At 37.1% G+C, this 24,533-nt stretch overlaps 1 protein-coding gene across 2 annotated transcripts in view; it reads left to right on the forward strand.

The window, feature by feature from the left end:
* CERT1 (ceramide transporter 1) overlaps window positions 1-24,533 on the forward strand; it is a 109,364-nt gene that overhangs the window by 63,479 nt on the left and 21,352 nt on the right. For both annotated transcript variants that reach the window (XM_044266943.1, XM_044266934.1), the window contains exons 6-9: window positions 1,672-1,755; window positions 8,888-9,045; window positions 13,165-13,257; window positions 22,258-22,344. In XM_044266943.1, the coding sequence (XP_044122878.1) occupies window positions 1,672-1,755; window positions 8,888-9,045; window positions 13,165-13,257; window positions 22,258-22,344 (422 nt within the window). The remainder of the gene's footprint in view (window positions 1-1,671; window positions 1,756-8,887; window positions 9,046-13,164; window positions 13,258-22,257; window positions 22,345-24,533) is intronic.

Consider the following 24,533-nt stretch of genomic DNA (forward strand, 5'->3'; position numbering starts at 1 on the left):
CATTTGGATTATTGCAAGGATAAGGAAAGGAGAAATGATTGGGTTGGGGGATTGGTATTAGGACAGTAGTTTCAGACCTGTCAGATATCCCTTAAAGGATGGGCAAGGAGTGCTTGGTTGAAAAGGAAAGGGGAAGGCCACTCTTTTAGCCACAACAGCTCTTGTTTTCATCAATTGTATGTAGTAAGTGTTGGGGTAGAAAAAGAAAGTTGAAAATCCCTGTTTGGTGGTACTAGGCTGTTGATGGTTAAAGATAAGAAACCCAAAGTAGATACTAATGAGGTAAGTGAGGCACAAACCTTTCAGTAGTATTTAAGAACAGTTCATCTAAATAGTATTTAGTCAAAGTCAGGATCTTATCTGATGATAAGTACTGATTTAAAAGCAGAGCAGTATGCTGTGTTAATGAATTTCTTAGAATTGATCATATGAATGGTTTCTGCATTCATAGAAGTGAACAGTAGGTGTTAGTACATAATAGCAGTTTATGATTTGAGAAGTTGTTGTAGATGAGTAGCAAAATTTTTAAGTGATGAAGAAATGAAATAGCCTAATAACTAGAAAATGGCAACACAGAACAAAAGTATTTTCCTTGATGATTGCTACCATTTAGGGGAGGATTAAGGAAGAGGAGTGAACTCTGCATCTATTGGAGAGAGAACGCATGACCTAAAGTAGATGAAATGTTTGTTGTAGCACGAAATTACTCTTGATGTAGAGATACAGGCAAGAATTAAGACATTAATTTCTTATGTGGAAAGGGAGTACCTCAAAAAGGAAGAGATGGAGGGGCCATTAAAAAGTGTGATAGCCGGGCGCCTGGGTGGCTCAGTGGGTTAAGCCGCTGCCTTTGGCTCAGGTCATGATCTCAGGGTCCTGGGATCGAGTCCCGCATCGGGCTCTCTGCTCAGCAGGGAGCCTGCTTCCTCCTCTCTCTCTCTGCCTGCCTCTCTGCCTATTTGTGATCTCTCTCTGTCAAATAAATAAATAAAATCTTTTTTAAAAAAAGTGTGATAGAGAATAAGGTTGGGGGCTAAGGTTTATAAATTTGCATTAAGAGTGGGATTCATAGTATAGAGGATTAAAGTATGTTAGGCAGTAGAAAAAGGGATAGTACATAGAAAAAAAGGTATGCAGAAGGAAAACATGGGGGGATTCTATTTTTTCTGGAATTGGGAAAGTTAAAAGGAATGTCTAGGCACAGACATATTAGGATGAATGAAAACTGGTATCATACCTGTAAGTCATTCTGCTTTCCCTATATATCCAGAAATAGTAAATTTAAGAACTCCCAGAGGCAAGTTACGGCATCTTCTGCATGCAGGTTACTCTTTTACAGTCTTCTTCAGCCCTTGCAGGCCTCTGATAGAATTATGAAATTGCCCCCCCTAGGTAGGAAGGAATAGGAAGACTAAAAGATAAAATAATTCATAACTCAGTACGATCTCTTACGTAAATGAGAATGGGTATGGTTTTTATAATAATGTCTTGTATTTAAAGACATTGCACAGCATGTTTATTGGGCATACCTTAACAACTACTGAAAATACAAAGGTAAATAAGGTCTCGTACTCAGAGAGTCCAGAATATATTTACTCGTTCGAACATAAGAATAAACTGGTTAATTCCTATTTCCTTTTACCCTAATAACCTTCAATATATTTTATTTAGTGGTAGAAGATGATGAAGACGACTTTCCTACAACACGTTCTGATGGAGACTTCTTGCATAACGCTAATGGCAATAAGGAAAAGTGTAAGTAGTACATTTTTTCCTCTCAGCTACATAAAGTGTTCTTTCTAAAGTTATATAATAACTATGTATATAACAAGAATAATTATCTAATTGAGCAGTTTTTTAAAAGCAGTATAACTACTGGAAAATGAAAGTTCTTTCTAGGAAAAGACATGTAAGTAAAAGACATATTCTAACATTAAATAATAATGGCCACTCATTATCTGAGAAGACTCATTCTGAATTCCATACATTGGCCCACTTTTTTCAGCAGTATTTGGTACAATCAGTTTCTAGTACTGCAAGTTTATTTCTTGGGGGAAGCGATGTAATGGATTTTGAATGTTTACTTAGAGTATATTTCTCTCTGTTTAACGTTCTTTTCCCTCTCCACTGGTGTTACAAAGTACATAATCAGTGTTATTAAAGGAAAATTATTAAAAATAGCTCTGATTTCACAGCGCAGTTGTTTATAGACCCAGGAGCAAGGTAGTTTATTTCATATACTCACTTATTGTTGTTCTGTTTATAATGGCTAACTTATTAGATGGAATTCTGAATTGTTTATTAGAAACATGTGATTTGCCTGTCCCGCATGGGCTCCCTGCTGGGGAGGGGAGCCTGCTTCTCTTCTCTCTCTGTCTGCCCCTCCCTCTGCTTGTGCTCTCTTTGTCTCTCCCTCTCTCTCTGACAAGTAAATGGAATCTTTGAAAATAAAAAAAGAAACCTGTGATTTGCAACAATATGCATGAATCTTGAGGGCCATATAGTAAAAGAAATAAACTATGGACAAATACTACATGGTATCACTTACATGAGGAATCTTAAACAAACGGAAGAAACAAAACCAGAAACCTGTGATTCATAGTTAGTACTCTTCTTTTGATATGGCCTAAGAAAAAACTGGAGTAAATTTGCAAAACAATTTTTTAAAAAGATTTTATTCATTTATTTTACAGAGAGATCACAAGTAAGCAGAGAGGCAGGCAAAGTGGGGGGGGGAGGCAGGCTCCCCACCAAGCAGAGAGCCCGATGTGGGGCTCTATCCCAGGACCCTAAGATCATGACCTGAGCTGAAGGCAGTGGCTTAACCCATTGAGCCACCCAGGCACCCCTAAAACAATTTTTTAATAACAAAAATGAGACTTTGTGAAAAAAATAAATTAATCTAATTGTGCTTATTTTTGCTAAAGTTATGAAAGAATGTGAAGTATAATTTATACCTATTCAAATAATTTTTCAAATTATTGTATTAATGGCATTAATTTTCTATTTCAGAGATCACAGTGGAATATTCCATTATTGATACTAAGATCTGATGCTTCTCTCCCCCAACTTTATCCTTCTTTCCCTCTTCCTGTTTCTTATTCTCACTTTTGCTCTCTTTCTCCTTATGACCTGCCCTCCTCCCATTCTTGTAAAATGATAGCTTCTTACTACAAAGTGGTCCTTACAACTTGGGACTGAAATATTGACCCTTACTGAGTCATCTGGATTAACCTTTATGAAATTAGAGGATTACTTTGGAAAGATTGTTTCAAGTTACATTTTAATTTCACAATGTACAATCTGCTTTAAAAGAAAAAAGGTTTTATTTGGATATTGGAAAAATTACTGAAAAAATTGTAAAACTTGCAGGTCCAATCTTCTGTCCTGGTCAGTTCCCCCACCTACACTCCTTAGAAATGAATGGAAACTTTATTTTCTGGAGATACTGAACCAGAGGGTTCTAGATTCAGGAATATCTGGCATAGCAAAGGATAGGTATATTGCCCTATCGTTAAAGTGATTATGTGGAAATTTACATACTGATTCTTGAAATTTAACAGCCTCCTTTTTCTGTTTATCTCTGAGAACTCTGAGCCAGGCACTGAATTGAATGAAAGCCTGTGTACTCCAGCTCTCTTATGTTTCCAGAATACCCATCAACCTAACATACGTTTTCTGATACAAAATTAGCACGGAACTCTGTGCATGCTGAGTAACCACAAAGAAAGGACCTATAAATAGAGATTTTCTACATATACTGTGAAAAAGCTGTCTCATACCAGATCACCCTTTGATTAAGTCCACTAATTTAAATAACCCTGCTAATGCTTACAGAGCTTCCAGTAGCTTACACTTACAGAGCTTCCAGTAGCTTACTCTTAAATGTGAACAGATAGCCAGGTTTCCAGATATTTGAGGAAAGCCTCCAGTCTCTCTCTCTCTCTCTCTCTCTCTTTTTTTTTTTTTTTTTTTAAGATTTTATTTATTTGTCAGAGAGAGAGATCATGCAGTAGCAGACAGAGTAGCAGGCAGAGGCAGAGAGAGAAACAGCCTCCCCACTGAGCAAGGAGCCAGATACGGGACTCCATCCCAGGACCCTAAGATCATGACCTGAGCCAAAGGCAGTAGCTTAACCCACTGAGCCACTCAGGCGTCCCACAATCTCTCTTTTTTTGAAAAGAGCCTTTAAACCAAGCAACAGAGTACAGGGTTATTAAAGTCATTTTGAGAAATACCCCTACAAGATGTTTGCATAATTTTTTAAATCATGACTCATGTTTTAAGTACACTTGTGGAATTCACTGTTTAAAATAATTCCTTTCTTAGAGTTGATGGAAATTAATTCTTGTTAATCACCATAGATTGAAAGTATCCTTCTGTGGTTAACCTCTAGAAATAGGTCGGAAGCTTAATAACCTGGTAAAGTGAACAAAACATGAAGTCTTTAAACCTGGTACTACTTGATCTTAGCCTGGAATTAGAGTGTCACTCATCACTCAAAGACAGGGTCTTTCTGCTGGATCAGACAAGCATCAGAAAAGGGAGAATGATACTTCATTCTTGGGAGTAGTCATTATAATGATACCATTATGGCCATCATTAAAGATGTGGTCTAGATCACATATTGTGGTAGTGAATATGTTGAGTTTTTTAAAAATTTAAAACTATTATATCAACCTGATAGTAAGCTGTATGTATTCCAAGAATTGGATTATGGGTGGCTTGTGAAAAGTAGAGTAAAACTTCCCTAGGTTCTAAGATAAGAAGAAAGGCAATTAAAGAAGATTGGATTTTAGACCAGAGGAGGAATTTTTGGTTACAAAAACACTTTCCTCAGTTAAAGACCTTAGGAATTTTAGATCATAGTAGAAGGACTGTTGCCTCAATCTTTTGTGAATAAATTTCTTATTTACCTCAAATGTAAATTTTCTTCTGTTGGGACACCTGGATGGCTCATTTGGGTGGGTGGCTGCCTTTGGCTCAGGCCCTGATCCCAGGGTTAGGAAATTCACAAATGCATAGAAATTAACACACTCATACATAACTAGTGAATTAAAGACAAAAATCACAAAGGAAATGAGAAAACACTATAAGATGAATGTGAACAAAAATATAAGATACCAAAACAGATGGGCTGCAGCTAAAGCTGTACTTAGAAGGAAAATTATAGTTGAAACACCTTTATTATAAAAGAAGAAAGAGGGTTACTTGGGTGGCTCACATGGTTAAGCATCTGCCTTGGGTTCAGGTTGTAATTCCAGAGTCCTGGGATCAAGCCTTCCGTAGGCTCCCTACTCAGTGGGGAGTTTGCTTCTCTCTGCATCTGCCTTTCCCCCAGTCAGTTATTAACTCTCTCTCTGTCTCTCTCTTTCTCACATGAATAAATAAAATGTTAAAAAGAGACTCAAAAAAACAATATAAACTATAAATTGGTTTTTTGAAAAGATATCAAAATTAATAAAATTAAAGATACCACAATTAAATTGTGATGAATTAATTTTAAAAAAAACCACAAACTGTAACTTGGTTCTTTGAAAAGATACCAAAAAATTTTTTAAAGATTTTATTTATGGGGCACCTGGGTGGCTCAGCTCTTAAGTGTCTGCCTTCGGCTCAGGTCATGATCCCAGGGTTTGGGATCCAGCCCCAGGTTGGGCTTCCTGCTCAACAGGAAGCCTGCTTCTCCCTCTCCCATTCCCCCTGCTTGTATTCCCTCTCTCGCTGTGTCTCTGTCAAATAAATAAATAAAATATTTTAAAATAAATCTTTAATAAAATCTTAAAAAGATTTTATTTATTTGAGAGAGCAGTACAGAGATAGAGCACTCAAGTGGGGAGGAGAGGAAGAAGCAGGCTACCTGCTCAGCAGGGGCTCAGTGGGGCTCCATCCCAGGACCCTGGGATTATGGCATCAGGAATATGCCTTGGGATTATGACCTGAGCCAAAGGCAGACGCTTAATTGACTGAGCCACCAAGGGGCCACAATAAATAAATCTTTTAAAAAGTCCCTACATAAACCCTCATTTCTTATGATTAAATTATATTAAATGTTAGAGATGGCCACTACGTGGATTTTTATGTCTTTTATATTTTCCACTTGTTCCCACTGAGCTATATTTTCTGGCCAGTTTTCTAATTTATATCTCTTCTTATTTTATAAACAATACACAAGAGCATTTTCTTTTTCTCTCTCCCTCCTTCTCTAAAAAAGAAAAAAGAAAAATAAGATACTCACTTCCTACATAATCCCTGTATCATTCTGAAAGTTGTAAGTAAAGCTGAAGAGGTACATTTCTGTATTTCTAGAGTTTTTTCAATAACATTTCATGTCACTTTCTCATCTTCTATATAAAGTTTATATATAAAGCATATAAATAAGCTTTCAGCAGAAGATGATACATTATTTTAGTTGTACACATTCTTTTTTTTTTAAAGATTTTATTTATTTATTTATTTGTCAGAGAGAGAGAGAGCGAGCGCAAGCGCGAGCGAGCACAGGCAGACAGAGTGGCAGGCAGAGTCAGAGGGAGAAGCAGGCTCCCTGCAGAGCAAGGAGCCCGATATGGGACTCGATCCCAGGACGCTGGGATCATGACCTGAGCCGAAGGCAGCTGCTTAACCAACTGAGCTACTCAGGCGTCCCTGTACACATTCTTTCATGCAGAACACAGATGACCTTTGATTTCTTTGCATTAATAAAAATAGTTCATAATGAAACTGCAATCTTGGTAACAGTGATAGAAAATAGAGAAGTTACAGTGATAGAAAGGGTTTTCAGAAAATATCATTAAAAATATGGTTTTTAACAGTTTTATTGAGATATAATTAACCTATAGTAAACTGCACTGGTCAGTTTTGATATTATCTGGAAGGTACCATTATAATCAATATCATTATCCATCTCTCTCACTCCCAGAAGTTTGCTCCATCCCTTCTATCATCCCTCCTCTCTCTGTTCCCAAACAACCACTCCGATCTTTTCTGTCATTATAGGTTAGTTTATATGTTCTCAAGTTTAATATAAAGGACTCACGCAGCATGTGGGGGGAGTGGGTTGGCCTGCTTTCTTTCTTAGACTTTCATCATGTTATTGTTTAATTAGTATTTGATTTCATTGCTAAGTAGTATTTCCTTATTTTGATACAACACAATTTGCTGGGGTGCCTCGGTGGCTCAGTGGGTTAAGCCTCTGCCTTCAGCTCAGGTCATGATCTCAGGGTCCCGGGATCGAGTCCCACATCAGGCTCTCTGCTCTCTCTCTGTCAAATAAATAAAATCTTAAAAAAAACAAACCACAATTTGCTTATCCTTTCCTCTTTTGATGGGCATTTGGGTTGTTTATAGTTTTTGGCTTTTACAAATAATGCTATGAGCATTTGTGTGTGCAGTGTTTTTATGGACATATATTTTATTTGAGGTCATTAGTCAGTAGTGGTGGTTATTTGAAAAACCACCAAGGGGGGCGCCTGGGTGGCTCAATTGATTAAGCCCTGCCTTTGGCTCTGGTCATGATCCCAGAGTCCCAGGATGGGGTCCCACATCAGGCTCCCAGGTCAGCAGGGAGTCTGCTTCTCCCTCTGACCCTCTCCCCTCATGTTCTCTTTCACTCATAAATAAATAAAATCTTAAAAACAAAAAGCAACCACCACCTAGTTCATTTTACTAGCCATATAGAATAGTTCTGGTTCCTTCAGATCCCCACAACACTTGGCATGGTCAGTCTTTTTAAAGTTTTCATCTTAGGGCATCTGGGTGTCTCAGTTAAGTGACCAACTCTTGGTTTCCACTCACATGATGGTGTCAGGGTCCTGGGATTGAGCCCTTTGATATTCATAGTGAAATGATTAAATAGCAGTCAAGCTATTTAACATAACATCTCCTTGCATAGTTACCATTTTTGTAATGAGAACACCTGAAATCTGTCTCAGTAAATTTCTAGTATTCTGCACACTGTTTCCCCACCCCCCACCAACCTGGTGCTGGGTTGGTTTGTTTGTTTTTTTAAATTAGCATGTAATGTATCATTTGCTTCAGGGGTAGAGGATTAGCACAGTATTATTGAGTGTAGTCATCGTGCCCTACATTAGACCTGAAGATTTACTCATTCTATATAACTCTTATTCTTTTAATACTCTTAGGAGCAGAAATTTTAAATTTTGATGAAGTTTACTTTATCAGTTTGTTCTTTTGTGAGTTGTACCTTTGCTGTCATATCTACATTTGAATTTTTAAAGTTGAGAGTATCATTTCACTTAGAAGTGCTCAATTGGAATGGTTTCTTATTAGTTAAGAGTATAAGATACTATGCTCTCTTGCTTGCATCTTGTGATTTCTAAGACTTTTCATTAATTCAAAGGTGAACTCTGAGTTAAAATTATAAAACATAAACATGTGGGAGCCGTTTAAAGTGTGCACTGGTCTCAGACCAACGTGTGACCAAAATGTGGATGTTGATTTAAAAGTTTTACATTACCTTTTTCAATTCTATAGTTTATTGTTAGGTTTTTGTTTTTGTTTTTTTAATTTTAGGTCTTTCAAAATATAAAGTCATTCTTGTGTAATTTGGTCCTGCTTTAAGCTGTCAGGGTGTTATTGTTAAAGTATTATTCCTCCTACCACTTTGTTCACTGGGTGCAGTATGGCAAATAGATTTCAGGAAACAGAATCCAGAAAAAAAGATATGAAAGTACATATGTTGCCACAAGCTTCTTTGCTTATGGAGTGTGGAATGGAAATTTTTGTTGTTGGCCACCAAGAGGGAAATTATAATCCAAAAGTCTGCTCTTACTTGCTGGGTTTTAAACATCTTCTAGTGTTAAGTTTTGATGAAGAGTTAATCGTCATTAGAAAGACTTTCAGTGAGTAACTTTTTTTTCCCCCCCAGTATTTCCACATGTAACACCACGAGGAATTAATGGCATAGACTTTAAAGGGGAGGCGATAACTTTTAAAGCAACTACTGCGGGAATCCTTGCTACACTTTCTCATTGTATTGAACTAATGGTAAAACGTGAGGACAGCTGGCAAAAGAGACTAGATAAGGTAAATCTTGTTTTCTTCCTCTTAAAAAATAGTCTGATTTTATTTCAATCAACAGATTGAACATTTAAACTAACTTCTTAGGGAAAAATCTATTGGGATTGATAGAAGTAGCAGGAGGTACTAATCCTCTGAAACTTTGTAGGCATCTTAAACTTATTTTCCTAGTGAGATTTACAAGTTATGTATTCAGTTACTATACAATACAAATTTGTGGTAGGATTTTAATGCAGAAATCTATGTATTAGTAATAGTAATGCCTTGGAATAGAAATGATGAATCACTTAACATTACCTAGCTTTATTGTGAAATAAATGAAGCTACATTTTAAGTTGTATGAACTGAAACACCAATTTATAAAGTTAAACATTAACTTACTGCATTTGTAGTCATATGTACTTTCCAGGGTCATTGTGCTGTTATTTAACACATGTTTATTCATGGAACATTTGCCTCACGTTCACCTGCTTCCACCTTTGTTTAAATTTCAGCACTGATAGTAACATTACAATACGAATCTTTAGTTCCTAGTGTCAGCTATGACTTAGTAAATTTGTTTAGTAGGAAAACTTCTATTTAGAATTCAACATCAGGAAAATAATAAAATGTTAAAATGAAAACTTATCTTAGAAGATGTAGTTCTGGTGTGATGCCATCATTTTATAGGAGGAAGGAAAAGGCCCAGAGACTGGTCCAGAGATGCTAAGTAGCCATTGGAAGGATTTTATTCTATTTTTTATTTCAGCTCTGAATACTAGGCCAGACATTAGTCAGAATCTTGTCAGTTATGAATGAGTCAGATTGCTTGTAGTATTTGAAGGTCTTATCAGTTTAAGCAGGAAACTAGGTAAAGCAGTATTACCACTGATATAATGGCAGGATGCCACAGGATTTGATTAGTACTGTGTATATAAGGAAGTCCCTCTGTGTAGAAGAAAAGAATTCTCAAGTGTAGGTGACAGTAAACCATATTGACAGGTAATATGTATTCTTTAAAAACAAGCAGTGAAAATGTGTATTTAAGGTATAGACATTCCATTATTCTGGAGTCCAACTATTATATCTTCAGAGATTTCAACTTTCTACCAATGTGGATCAAATTGAATTTTTAGAAAATTTCATGTACACACAAAAAATTATGTGTTGAGAAAACAGGACAACCCCTTAACTCACTTAGACCAGTAGGTCAAGAGAAGTAAGTGTTCAACATGCCCAGACTAGCTTATTTTGAACTTTCTGGTACCTTTTTCTTAAGGTTTCAGTCTCTCATCTTTTTATCCTTCACTAAGGAATCATAATCTTCATTCATAAATTCTTACCACACAACCTAAAAAATATTCATTAAAAATGAAACATGGCTTTCCCATCCTTTCAGCAATCAAGTTTCTTATTTGCAGTGCTGGAAAGGGAAGTGGACTTTTGCTTATCTTCACTGTATTCAGTCTTACCTATTCTTTTTCTTCATTGAGAAACACAAAAGGATCTGGGAAAAAATAATTTTGTTGCTTTTCTGTGCAGCATGCAAGCAAAGAACAGCCACAAGTGATGGCAATATTAATTGAAATTGAGAAACTACTGCATTTTATGGTTTTTTACAGGTCTAATGTCAAATCCTATTCACTCTAATTTTTTCTCTAAGTTAAAATAGGATTCCAGTTACATTTTATATGAAATGTGAGTGTGGGTATGTTTGATATGCAGTGTGAGTTTGTATATGTGTGTGTATACTTATATGTGTGTGTGTGTGTGTGTGTGTGTGTGTGTGTGATATATATATGCATATATATAATGTGTGTAATATACAGAATAGAGTATAAGGAATAGAAGGTTCTTGAATAGAGAGTGTTGTTTATCAACAAATGTCTTTTAAGTAACTTATATAATTGGGAAGGAAAGTACAATGATAATTTAATACGGTTTAATTGAAGTTTCTGTTTCATTCAAAAAGTATTTATATGTTTGTAATGTGCTAAGCTCTAAGCTAGAAATGGGGAAACGGCAATAAACAGGAAATTGTCCTTCAAGGAGCTGAATCTAATGAGAACAATTAAGTGGGTAATAGGTGATATAATAACAGCTATTTGATAACAAAATTGTTTATATTAATTCCTAATGTCAGTTCCATTATTCTTTCAGCTGAATAATAGAAAATTAATATAGATATTAATATAAAATTAATATAGATATTAATCATTACTAGAGTGGTGATGATTTTTCTTGGTTACCTATAATAATGATCCCTTCTATTATAGAAGTATACTTAAGTCATGTCCCAGAAGACCAAAAATTATGAGATTGCACAATTTTAGTTGTCAACAATGTTAACAAGAGAAAACCTATTCGTTGAAGATATTTGCTTACTTCAACAGGCTTGCGTGTTTGTAATTTCACATGCTTATTCATTTTCCCTTAAATCCTTCAAATATTATTGCTGTGCTGTACTTTTTTGTTGTATTCAGTTTTGAAAGTTAAGATATAGCATAAATATGGTCAGGTGCCCCAACTATAAGTGTACCACTTGATTTTTGTGCATATGTATACACCCCTATACCCACCACTTAGATAAAGAATTTTTATAACATCTGAAGGTTCCTGCATGCCTCCCTGGTCCATACCTTATACCATCTCAAGATGTGACCATATACACTCTTGTGTTTGGCTTTTTCCCCCCTCAGCATTAAACTTAACTTACTGCATTTGTAGCCATATATACTTTCCAGGGTCATTGTGCTGTTATTTAACATAACTGTGAGATTCATTTGTGTCGTTACATTTACTGGTAGTTTATTCTTTTTAATTATATTTCATTGTATGCCTTCAGTTTGTTTATCATTTTTTCCTGCTGATAGACACTTAGGTTTTTATATTTTGGCTATTGTGAATAAAGCTGCTTGTGAGCATTCCTGTACCTAGCATTTGGTGGATATAGGTACATACCTAGCAGTAGAATTGTTGGTTCATAGGGTGTATACTATATGCAGTGGATATTGGCAAACAGCTTTCCAAAGTGGTTATATCAGTTTATACTTCCACCAGCAATAGATGAGAATTCATTTGCTCTTCACTCTTGGCAACACTTTGTATTGTCAGGGTTTTGTGGGTATTTCTTTGTTTTGTTTTTTGAATTTTAGCCATTCTGGTGGGTCTATAGACCCGCTTTTCTCTTGAGTATGAAAAAATTACCCTTTGGTTCTAATGAACTAATACACTAATTTGCATGAACTTTAGTTCTGATAGTTATTTGGAAGTAGTTAGCTTTGTGTGAGTTCGTGTGAACTTAAATTGAGCCCCTAAGTATTTGAGTTAAGGGAATAAAAGCATTAGGTTCCTTACAAGCTTTTTAGACTTAAGTTATCACATTTGACCAGTGCAATCGTCTACGGCCATACCACCCTGAACGTGCCTGATCTCGTCTGATCTCGGAAGCTAAGCAGGGTCGGGCCTGGTTAGTACTTGGATGGGAGACCAGTGCAATCTATGGTTGTAGAAGTAAGTTTGAGATTGGTGCCAGAGGCAACCTTTTTCTTTTAAGTATTGGCCTTGGGTCTTCTAACTATAGAACTATAGATTTAAAAGAGAGGGTTCAAGTAGAAATCTAAGCTCTTTTTTCAGCCCTGAAATAGTTTTAACCAGCAATGGGAAAGTACCAGAAATTTATCTTTCTTAGAATATATTTTAACATTCATTGATTTCACTTGTTAATTGAGTTATTTTCTTCCTGGTATCCATTGCTTTTCTTTAAAACAAAATAGATATACCTTTTACTGAGGGGGGCAGGGGATACAAACACATGATTATCTTGTAAGCATATCTGCGGTGTTATCTTTTTTCTTTTTTTTTTTCCTTTTTTAAGTGTAGGTACTTTGGCAGTTACTTAATTCATCTAAATCCATAACTGACCTATGAGGTGGCTCTTGCTGATTTAAATGGTATCTTGTGTGTAATGTATAGCTCAGAGAAAAAGTGTTTTCTTGGACCGAATCAAGCTCATTTTTCACAGAAAGAAAGTGGGGGGTTTTGTCATTATTGTTTGGCCAAATTATGAATTTCGGTGAAATGCAGAGAAAATCTCCCTAAATGATAATTTTTTACTTGCTTCTTTAAAAAAAAAAAACGAAACAGGAAACTGAGAAAAGAAGAAGAATAGAGGAAGCATACAAAAATGCCATGACAGAACTGAAGAAAAAATCCCACTTTGGAGGGCCAGATTATGAGGTATGAAGTTATATTTTGATTTTAGAAGGAGGAAAATACAGGCCATATCCGTCACAAAAGTGATTAATTTTTAAATAATACTTTTACAACCTTTAACTATTCTAGACATGTAGTATGTTCTTCAGTATTTAATTAAATGTGTATTTCATAATATGTGTTAGGCTTGCTAACTGAAATTAGTGTAGGCTTTTCAAAGACTCATTTATTAGGCCTGTCTGCATTATAGGACAAGTTTTTATCTTAACTGTGGAAGACAATAATTTTTAATGTTACCTTCTATTTTTTTTTTTTTTAATAAAAGCAAAGCAACTTATAGAGGAAAACCCTGAGCACTATACAGACAAAAGGGTTTTAGTGTGTGTTTTATAATATACTGTGAGGTCCTATCCACAGCAGAGCTGGAGCTGTCCTCGTTACCTTGTCCTTCTCAGTTGAAAAGATCTGAAACCAACCTTTTCCCCTCTTTTGTTTCTTTGTTAAGTGATTAATACATTTTCCCTCTCCATGCACATACACATATTATTTTATAAGCTGTTTCCCACAATATTTCTTTAGAGGGAAAGAGGTATAAGAAATATATTTATTAAGGGGCGCCTGGGTGGCTCAGTGGGTTAAAGCCTCTGCCTTTGGCTCAGGTCATGATCCCAGGGTCCTGGGATCGAGCCCTACATCGGGTTCGCTGCTCCGCAGGGAGCCTGCTTCCTTCTCTCTGCCTGCCTCTCTGCCTATTTGTGATCTCTGTCTGTCAAATAAATAAGTAAAATCTTTAAAAAAAAAAAAAAAAGAAAGAAAGAAAAAGAAATATATTTGTTAATAGTCTCTGACATTGTTGATATTCCTGAAATGTACATTTTAAAAATGGAGTGATAAAGGGTATCATGGAGATAGAAGTAGAATGTTAAAACAGTTATGGTTAGCGGTGCCTCAGTGGCTCAGTTAGTTGGGCATCTGCCTTTGGCTTGAGTCATGATCCCAGGGGTCCTAGGGTCCAGCCCCTCTTCTAGGTCCCTGCTCAGCGGGGAGTCTCCTTCTCCCTCTCTACCCCTCCTCCCACTCATGTGTTCTCTCTCTCTCAAAATAAGTAAAATCTTAAAAAAACACAATTCTGGTTTATATTTTTTAAAAAATAGGAAAGAGAGGTGGCTCAGTTGGTTAGCTGAAACTCTTGGTTTCAGATCAGGTCAAAATCTCATGGATCCCAAGATCAAAGCCCCAGCTTGGAGTCAGTGCTCAGCAGGAATTCTGCTTGAAGATTCTCTCCCTCTATCACTCCCCTACTCTTTTGCACTCACTCTCAAATAAATGTCTAAATTAAAAAAAAAAAATTCCTCAGTGTTTTTATTTTTAAAGATTTTATTTATTTGACAGAGAGACACAGTGAGAGGGGGAACACAAGCAGTGGGAGTGGGAGAGGGAAAAGCAGGCTTCCCACTGAGCAGGGAGTCTGATATGGGACTCTGTCCCAGGACCCTGGGATCATGACCTGAGCCAGAGGCAGATGCTTAACTGAGCCACCCAGGCACCCCTGTTTTTATTTTAGTAAGGGGGAAAAAAAAAAAAAACAGAGTTGCTATTGACTATGTTTTATGTTGGAATTGATTTCCAGGTGTGGATATTCATAATGATGAGGTTTGAGCTGTAATACTTCAAAATTATTAAGCTGTCAATTACTCCTTTTAGAATGTGTAAAAATCATGTAATTAGATACCCTTGGGGTTTTTAAAAACAAGGTTCCTGGATATAAGCTATTAGAATTTTAATTCTGAAGCTAAGCACATTGTTTTTTGCTATTTTTGGTTTATTTTGGGGGTGAACTGTCAGCTTTTTTAAATTACCTAATTTTTTTCATAATACAAGTAAAACCAGATGTTCATGTAGGAAGATTACAGAAAATACAAAAAGCCTGTGTGTTTAATTTAACAACTGGTGTCGGGGGGAGGTTTCAGGGTTTTAGTTTGCATTTTGCCTTCTGTTCCCTCGTCATTTCCCCCTAAGCTTTGACCCTTAAATCTTTAAGGTTGTTGAAGGTAGAAGGTCTCATCTTCTGTTAGGTCTTCCTCCTGACCAGGGTATAAAGATGTGTCTACATATGAGTCAATATCGGTCAGTTGGAGAACATATAGGGAAGTTGCATGGGGAGGCAGCTGAATCCAATGAGCTCAACATAGACAACCCTCCTTGAGTAGAAAGTGTTTGTTAACTGGAAGTTATGGCAGTGAAGGAGTCTTGACACTTGGAAGGAAGACACCCTGACAAAAGTGTCAAAATAAGGTTAATATTGGTCTGAATAAAAGATCTTTGAAGTTGACCTTTGATAATTTTCCTCCAGTTTAGGAGTTTTAAGCAATCACTAAAGGAAGGAGATCATTTAAAGTGCCTATTTGAGTATTCATGTCAGTTACAAACCCAGAAATATTTTTGTTTTAATCTAGAATGTATACACAGCTCTGTTTTTATGATAGCACAAGTTTTGTAGAACTGCTTTATGCATTTGTATTACTTTAGTATTTAATAGATAAATGCTATTTTGAGTATCATTTAAGTCTTTGCTATTTTGAGTGTCATTTAAGTCTTTGACCATGTGCTTAAGAGTTGCCATGTGCCATATAACCTCCAGTCTCATAGAGGGAACAAAGGTGGATGTTAGATGGTAATACCAATGTTATACAAAACATGTCCACCACTGTTTTATATATATATATTTTTTAAAGATTTTATTTATTTATTTATGTGACAGAGATTATTTATTTGACAGAGACAGAGACAGACAGAGTAGGCAGAGAGGCAGGCAGAGAGAGAGGGGGAAGTAGGCTCCCCACTGAGCAGAGAACCTGATATAGGGCTGGATCCCAGGACCCCGAGATCATGACCTGAGCCAAAGGCAGAGGCTTCAACCCACTGAGCCACCCAGGCGCCACCATTGTTTTAAATTTGGCAGGTTAGTTGGTTTGGTAATTGTTTTAATAATGTGTTTGTGCCCCCAGGCAAAACCCAGAGTACAGTGCCCTATCCAGCCTGGGGGAGCCTATGGACAAGATAGAGTCGCATAGCCATTGGGTCCCAGCCAGGAGCCAGTCATATACTTGGCCTCTTTAAAGTGCAGACGGGATTTCAAGGGCTACTTGGTTTTGGAGGGCCATCCTTTGAATTTGTGTAGTAGTTTCAGTCCCATATTTGATTGGAGAGTTACAGCTTGACGGTATTCCCCTTTTCTTTAAGTTGCTCCTTACGGCATATAGGACTAGGAAGTCACTATTTCTGGAGTCACTATAAATATTAATTTTTAAGACTTCTGCCAATTGCAAAGGACATTGGGAAGATGTATTTGCTGACAGGGCTTTTGCATCAGCAGTCCGAGTTAAGACTGACAATAGCAAACCCAGCTTTTCTTACCCCTCTTTTCCATGAAGCTGTTGCCATTGGTAAACCAGCTGTCATCTGCATTTTTAATAGGGGTGTCTTAGGTCTGGTAGACTAGACTAAACAAGATCAATAACCTCTGAACAGTTATTACAAGGAGAAGATTCGTATTGTACTTATGCAAATGATTATGATTGCCATGGAAGAACGGATACTTAGACCTTCTGAATGAGAGGGTTCAGGTAGAGAGAAAAATTAAATACTTTAATTTGCTTTATCATTATTTGTATATATCACTGATGTCTTAAGAGAAAGTTTCCTTAGTCTGGAAGAGCAAACATTAGAGAAAAAAAATGGACATGGTTAAACATCTGATGAGAGGTTACAATATAGCTGGCAATGAAATTCAGTTATTTCTCTGACACATAACACTTAAATAATTAAAATAGAGTAATGATGACCTTTTACCAGAAGGTAACTTACCAAATAAGCAGGGAAACTTTGTTCATGATTTAAATCTTGCAGAAGTTTGTTAAAACCTTAGGAAGTTTTAAGGCACATACCTAAATAGGATTAAGGATGTTAAAGACCTGATAAATAAACTGGTTTTCTGAACAGACAAAAGAGAAAAAAACTTTGTTTACATTTTCTTATCAAGAGCAGACAATTCAAGAAAACTTACCTGTTTGAACAGAGAGAAAGCAGACTTTCAACATTATACCAGTGTACTTTAAAATCCATTCATTTCAATTTTAAGGTTCATCCTGACCACACCTAAAATTCCGTTCCAAAGTTTTTCCATCACAAACCTTCTACAACTTTCTTTTGCATTCAGATTTTGTCCCAAGCCATCTCTCTAAGCAATCATATTATTTAGGACAAAATTACCTTCTTTTACCTTCAACAAAAATGTATTTCCATTCTTGATATCTTCCTTACGTTCGATTCTTGATATCTTCCTTACATATCTTCTCTTTTTCCACAGAGTTGTTAACCTTTTTTCCATCAGTCATAATTACATTTACATAATTTACATTTATATAACTACATTTAGCAGAATTTTTCACTCATAGAAACCTTGTCTCCAATGAAGACTAAGTAGTAACCATCTGTGAACTGTTACACCAGAATTCTTTAGATAACAAATTTATGAATTAGTTAAGCACAGGACATGTTACCAACAGATTTAAATATCCTTAGTTTCTCTGCAATGAGAAGTCAAAAGCACAAACCTATGTCTAGTAATCAGTGATTTAGCCCTTTATCTTATTTAGAAAAGACCTAGATGTCCAACAATTAATCCCATTTATCATCCAAGCAAAACTTTTAAAGTTTCGGATTACCAGAGACTATGAAAGCTTTCTTAACCCATGAAAACTTTGAGACAGACAATTAACCATCATTTTAGTCATGTTTTTGCTAACAATTTGCAAAGAGATAACACGAGCTTATTTGACCTTTAGCAAACCTCAATAGAATAAAAGTTTCACATTTTAATGAAATATGCCTATTTTAATTAAGCCAACAAAATTAAATTAATTTAAATATTGAATTGTGTTCCACCTGGATCCTCCCTATTGTCAGTTTTTACCTGAGACACTGGTGGGGAAATCAGGAGTAAGTGGTGTTGGATCCAGGTGGTGCTCCTCTTGCTCCTTGACAGTGAAGGGAGAAGGAGCCATAGTGCCTGAGGCACTATGAAAGGTTTGGAAGCTAGTTCTGCGGGCTGCACCCAAGGTGGTGCAGAAACAGGAGGAGGGGGAAGGGGAGACAGAAGAGGCAAAGTGCTGCCAGAAAGCAGAGAAAGGGTTCCCGGTTCTAGGGCTCATCAGCAGACACAGTGTTTTCCCGCCAACAAGGAGGGAGGCAGTCCATGTTAGGCAAGGGAAGACGGGGAAACCCATCATGATCTAAGCAACATTCCAACACATGTGGTCTTTATAGTCAGCTTCCCTAGGGAACGGTCCCCAGTTGGGTTTTAATTCCATTGGGTACTGGTTTCAGCTGGCTCTCAGTGGAAGTCCCACAGCCCGAAGTGGCTAGACCATGGATGTGGAGGGGATCATATTAGATCAATCAGGAGGAATCTTCACTTGAGAAGGAGTCTTAAGATTGGCAGTCATTGGTGACTTAGGTGTCCCCAAGACAAGACAGCTTTTTGTAAGGATAGAAATAAAGAGGGAGCATCAGGTTTCTGGGTCTTATTGCCATCGTGGCCAGGGTACTAACTTCCAGCGAAAAGGCAGGCTTTCTCTTCCCCATAGAGAAGCCGTGGGCTAGAGGTTTACAGCTTGAGCAATTGACATGAAAATGTTCCAATAGGACTGTACTCCTTGAAGAGCCACAGAGATGAGAGTAAAGGAAAAGAGAAAGTTCTCACCAAGTTTGCACTGAAGCTTGGAGTCCAGATATAAAGACTCAAAGCCCCACATTGGGCACCATATGATGTGGTTTTGGAATATAGGCGAAGTTCAGGGGGGTGAGGTCTGGAGCTGACGACTAAGAAAGAATTCTTGAGACATCTCTGGTGCAAAAAGGTGGTTTTATTATTTATTACTGGACCCTTGGGCAGAAAGAGCTGCTGTCCCAGGGTTGTGAGGGGTGGCTGATTATATACTATGGTGTTGGGGTAGGTTAGGAAAAACGGTGGTTTCAAAAGGATTTTCATATGTCAAGGAAGATTCAAGGGATACTGGAGGCCTTGCCTTTGTCAAGTTATGATTATTTTTCCCTCTAGCAAAGCATTAACATTAAGATAGTTGGAAAATTCCTGGAAGAATCCCACCCAGGAGGGGGGGGGTTAGTTAGAGGGCCTCAGCTTATGCTTTGTCTTCAGCTTGCCTTTTGTTTCATCATCAGAGATACGTTGTGCTAATAAGTACATTTGTTAACTAGTTTCAGATATATTTTTTTAACGATTTAATTTTTTTGACAGAGACATAGCAACAGAGGTTACACAAGCAGGGAGAGCGGGAGGAGGGGAGAACAGGCTTCCCTCGGAGCAGGGAGCCCAATGCGGGGCTGGATCCTGGGATCACAACCTGAGTCAAAGGCAGATGCTTAATGACTAAGCCACCCAGGTGTCGCTAGTTTCAGATTTTTAAATTGCTTATTTGTTGATACGATTTAGATAGTCTCTCTTTAAAAAAAAAGTCTACTGGTCATTTGTATTTTTTCTTCAATGACTCACATATCCATGTCCCTTAATATTTTATTTTTATTCAGTTGTGGATTTTTGTTTCTCCTATTTAGAAGATGTGGAAGATTAGCTTTTCATTTTTCAATTTTTTTTCCTTTTTTAGTTTTTTAAACTTTTGATTGTTGGTTATGTCATATAAAAGTTTTATGCTTTTGGGGCACCTGGGTGGCTCAGTGGGTTAAAGCCTCTGCCTTCGGCTTAGGTCATGATCTCAGGACCCTGGGATCGAGCCCCGCATCGGGGGTCTCTGCTCAGCAGGGACCCTGCTCCCCCCCCACCTGCCTCTCTACCTACTTGTGATCTCTGTCAAATAAATAAATAAATAAAATCATTTTTTAAAAAAAGTTTATATGGGAAGCAGTGTCCCTGCTGCGCAGAGAGCCCAATGTGGGGCTCGATCCCAGGACCCTGGGATCATGACTTGAGCTGAAGGCAGAGGCTTTAACCCACTGAGCCACCCAGGCACCGCTAAAGGTTTTATACTTTAATGTAATTAATTCCTCAGTCTTTTGATGTACTGATTTCTACATTTGGTATCATGCTTAAAAAAGCATTCCCTACTTTAAATAATTGTATTTACTGGGTTTTTAATTTTTTAATGGTCTCTTCTAAATATATTGTAACAGTGCACATAGGTTTTTTAAGATTACAGTATAATGTAAAAATCTGTATTTTATTTTAGTGGCATTTGTTGAATAAATGATTGTTTTCCATCCATCTGAGATGTACTTCCCTCTTTCTCCTTTAATGAAGAAAATGGTTAAGGGTACTTCAGTTTTTTTCTCACTGACCCCTGTGGTATCAAGTTAAATGTCCTTTAGGGCCTTTAGGGCTTCTGTTTTTATTCTTCCTTACCCCCCCCCTTTTGATATTTTGAGCCATCTGTATTTTCTTGTGTGAGTGCTATGTTTGCATGGTTTTTAGACACTCATTCAGATTATGACTTATTTTGGGTCTTATCAATCATTTATGATGTTCTAATTATTGAATAAAAGTTAACTGTCTCTGTCATCTGTAGCTTTGGCAGTTTTTAATCTTAAATTCATTACTTAAGATTTACTGTAAATGTAAGACACTGTACTAGGGCATGGGGATATACAGGATCCTGCCTGAGGGCACTACCTATGTAATGGGAAAACGGGCTAGTTACAGGCAGTTATGAAGCACTGTTAGCACTGAGAGGTTTTTGAATCAGGGATGATGGCCTCCTAGAGAAAAGGACATTTTAGGTAAAGCTATAAGAATGAGTAGGCTGAGTAGCTATTAACCTGGTGAGTAGATACTTATAGGGGCTGAGAAGAGGGAAAACATTGGGAAGCCAGAAGCAAACAAACAAACGAAACACACATTTTGCCTCAGGGGAACTGAAAGATCTTTGGAGGGTAGAGCTGATCGAGAGTAGGGAGTGGTCAGACTGGCTAGCAAGGTATATAAGAATCCTTGCAGACACTCAGGGAATGGATTTTAAGCAAGTGAAGTTCTCAGATTTACGGTTTGGAAAAATCATTCTTGCTCCCTGCAGTGAGGAGAGTGGATTGAAGTTGACAGTTGTGAACTGGGGGCTTCCCAGACTTTTTCAGTCTTGCATGTGAGAATTAAAATTAAGATAGAGCAGTAGGAATAGACATGGGTAAACCTAGCTATTTAGAAAGTAAGATTAAAGGGTGTGGTGATTGAACAAGGGAAGTGGGAGAAATCCAGGACAGGCCCTGCATTCTGCCTTAGATTGGTGTAGAGATAGGGGAAGAAACAGGTTTTAGACATGTTTGTTGCATGTGAACTGCAGCATTAACCTGAAGAGGTCTTAAGTATTATTGGATGCAAAGGTCTAACACTTAGGAGAGAGATGGATAGGCTGTGAATTTGGAAATCATCTCATGACCACAGCCTTAGAAATGATTAAGTGCTGTGGGAGAGCAAGTGTGGCACCCTGAGGAACACCTACATTTAATTTAAGGGAGTCCAAAGAAGAGGCTTGGATAGAGAGGAACTGGGAAATTAGGAATCCAAGGGAGGGCAGAGAACTCTTCAAAAAGAGTCATTTACATAAGAAATGCTGCTAATGGGACAAGTAGAATAAAGACCAGTTGATTTAGCCCCAATAGCTGTTTTGCTTGGGAAGCAGGAGGAGAGAAAGGGTTGTTGGATGTTTTTTTTTTTTAAGTTGCTTTTTAACAAGGGAAATTTTTTTTTTTAAAGATTTTATTTATTTATTTGACAGAGAGAGATCACAAGTAGGCAGAGAGGCAGGCAGAGAGAGAGGAGGAAGCAGGCTCCCTGCTGAGCAGAGAGCCCGATGTGGGACTCGATTCCAGGACCCTGAGATCATGACCTGAGCCGAAGGCAGCGGTTTAACCCACTGAGCCACCCAGGCGCCCAACAAGGGAAAATTTTGTTTTCTTTGATTAAGTGATTTTTTTTTCTTCCATGTGTTTGAATAGGAAGGTCCAAACAGTCTGATTAATGAAGAAGAGTTCTTTGATGCTGTCGAAGCCGCTCTTGACAGACAAGATAAAATAGAGGAACAGGTATATCTTTTATTAAAAATTCTAAAACTAGGCATTCCTTGATGTATGTTATTTTGTATATGGAATTTGAAAACTGTGAACCTAATAGAAATGAACTGTAAACCTAGAAAATGAATTGTGTCTACACTGAGTCACAAATGTAGAAGAATCTTTACAAGTCAGTTCCTTCATTGATGAAATTTTTAAGCAATAGAAAGGAGACCACTGACTGCTTAAAGGAGTCATGCATAATTAGCATGAAACTAACTGGAAATATTCTGCCTATTCCCCTTGAAGTATCCAGCTTTATTAAGAACAAGCATATGTTTAATCTGAGTGAAACAGTTTTTGGATTTCTCACAGGTCCCAACCATATGAATTCACAAGGAAGATGACCAAGAATTTGTCTCCTTTATTGCTTTCACTACCTTCACCTTCGATATCTTCATCACTTTTAACTTTGCTCAGTATTTTATCATTATCAAATTCACAACAGTTATACCCAGCTATTTCTGTAACATTGAAGGAAAATCTTCAACTCGAGTTTCAGGATTAACTTGATCCTTTGCCTCCTTTTAATTCTGCAGCAATGCAGTTATCATATATTACCACTAGATGGTACTTAAGGGTGAAGAATTACTCTTATCAGGGCTTTAAGCATCTTGCAAATAAATTTGTAAGTGTATCAGTTATACTACAAGTGAACTTGCATTAAAAAGTTAGCTTTTTCATTCCTGTCATTGCTAAGGCATAAATGGCCATTATGCCCATTCACTGGTCTGTCTCCCTGAGGGTAAATCACCTGCAATAGTGACTTTTGCTTTTTGTGTTTTTCTTTCATTATTTTTTTTCTAAATCAGTGATAAAAAGTTTTTGTTACATTAATTTATAAAGTTTATTAGTCCTTTTTTAATGCCCCCAAAAGATGGTATGCGCATTCAATAAGAATGGAAGCTTTTAGTTCCTAAACGTTATCCATTTCTAGATCACTAAAGTATTACCTGATCACTAAAGTATTACCTGAAGGAGTATCTTTGTGTTTGGCTTTTTAAATGTTGCTTTGTTTTGTTTTGTTTTTCTTCTGCTTCACATCAGTGTTTTTTTGGTTTTGTTTTTGTTTTAATCTAAAGTTGTGGTATTTTGGGGAGAGTAGGCCAATACAACTTTAATCTTAGTCTTGCCGGTGACTAATGATGTGGCTGTAAACTTAACTGCTTAAATTCTCTGGGCCTTGGTTTTCTAAAATGTAAAACAAGGAGTTACACAAGATGGTTCAGATCATCCTTTCTGGCTGTACAGTGCTACTCTACCAAATAATGGTGGTTGAGTTGGAGTTTAAGAGGATTGATGAAAACTTTTGTAAACTTTGGAGAATAATATTCATGGGGCTCTTTGATTTCAGTCTGTTCCTGACGCTGTGGTAGATATTCTGCAAAATGGATCATTAAACAGACCATGACTTTCCTTGCCTGATGGGCATGTTGATATTACAAGGGTAATTACAGTGTGGTAATACTCTAGAATAGTGTCAGTAATCCATGAACTTAGTTCCACAGATTCAGATAATTTCCCTCGTATGCAGTAGATTTTGCACAGGACTCCCAACAGCACAGCCACTACTTAGTATTCTTCAGAGACACATTTTGAGTTTACATTGGTCTACATTTTTTACCAACAAAAAGGAAAGAAATTTTCAGTGAAGTGGTGAGTGAGAATGAGATCTTAGCAGTTCTGTTCAGATAGTGTTGAATAGAAATGACTGCTTGTCTTCTGCATAGTTACATGATGAGCAAACAGTGCAGCTTCTGGTACTTTCTATTTAGTAGGTATTGAATAAGTGAGAAGAAACTGGGCAAGTTCAGGAGGAGAACAGAGGTTAAGTGGCCACTGAAGAGGAGCAACACAGTGGGTTGAAGGCCAAATATCTTCATGGAAAGGAGCTAAAGATATTGGTGCTGTGTTCTTAGTAACACAACTGAAGCAAATAGTGACAGTGGTTCAAATGGTATGACCCTGCACAACCCTGCTGAAGTGGAATGATTAGAATAATTTGGAAAGAGTTTGGGTATAAGAAATTACTTCAACAGTAGTGTTAATGAAGATTTGTGGTAAATAATGCCATACTGGTATCAGAGAGTCTGGCAGAATCAGAGAGCCAGTCCCTAATCAAAAGTGGTATCTATGGAGTCTAAAAGAGACTGAATTAGTGT

The sequence above is a fragment of the Neovison vison genome, chromosome 1 (assembly GCF_020171115.1).
Source record: "Neovison vison isolate M4711 chromosome 1, ASM_NN_V1, whole genome shotgun sequence".
In the NCBI taxonomy this organism is placed as follows: domain Eukaryota; kingdom Metazoa; phylum Chordata; class Mammalia; order Carnivora; family Mustelidae; genus Neogale; species Neogale vison.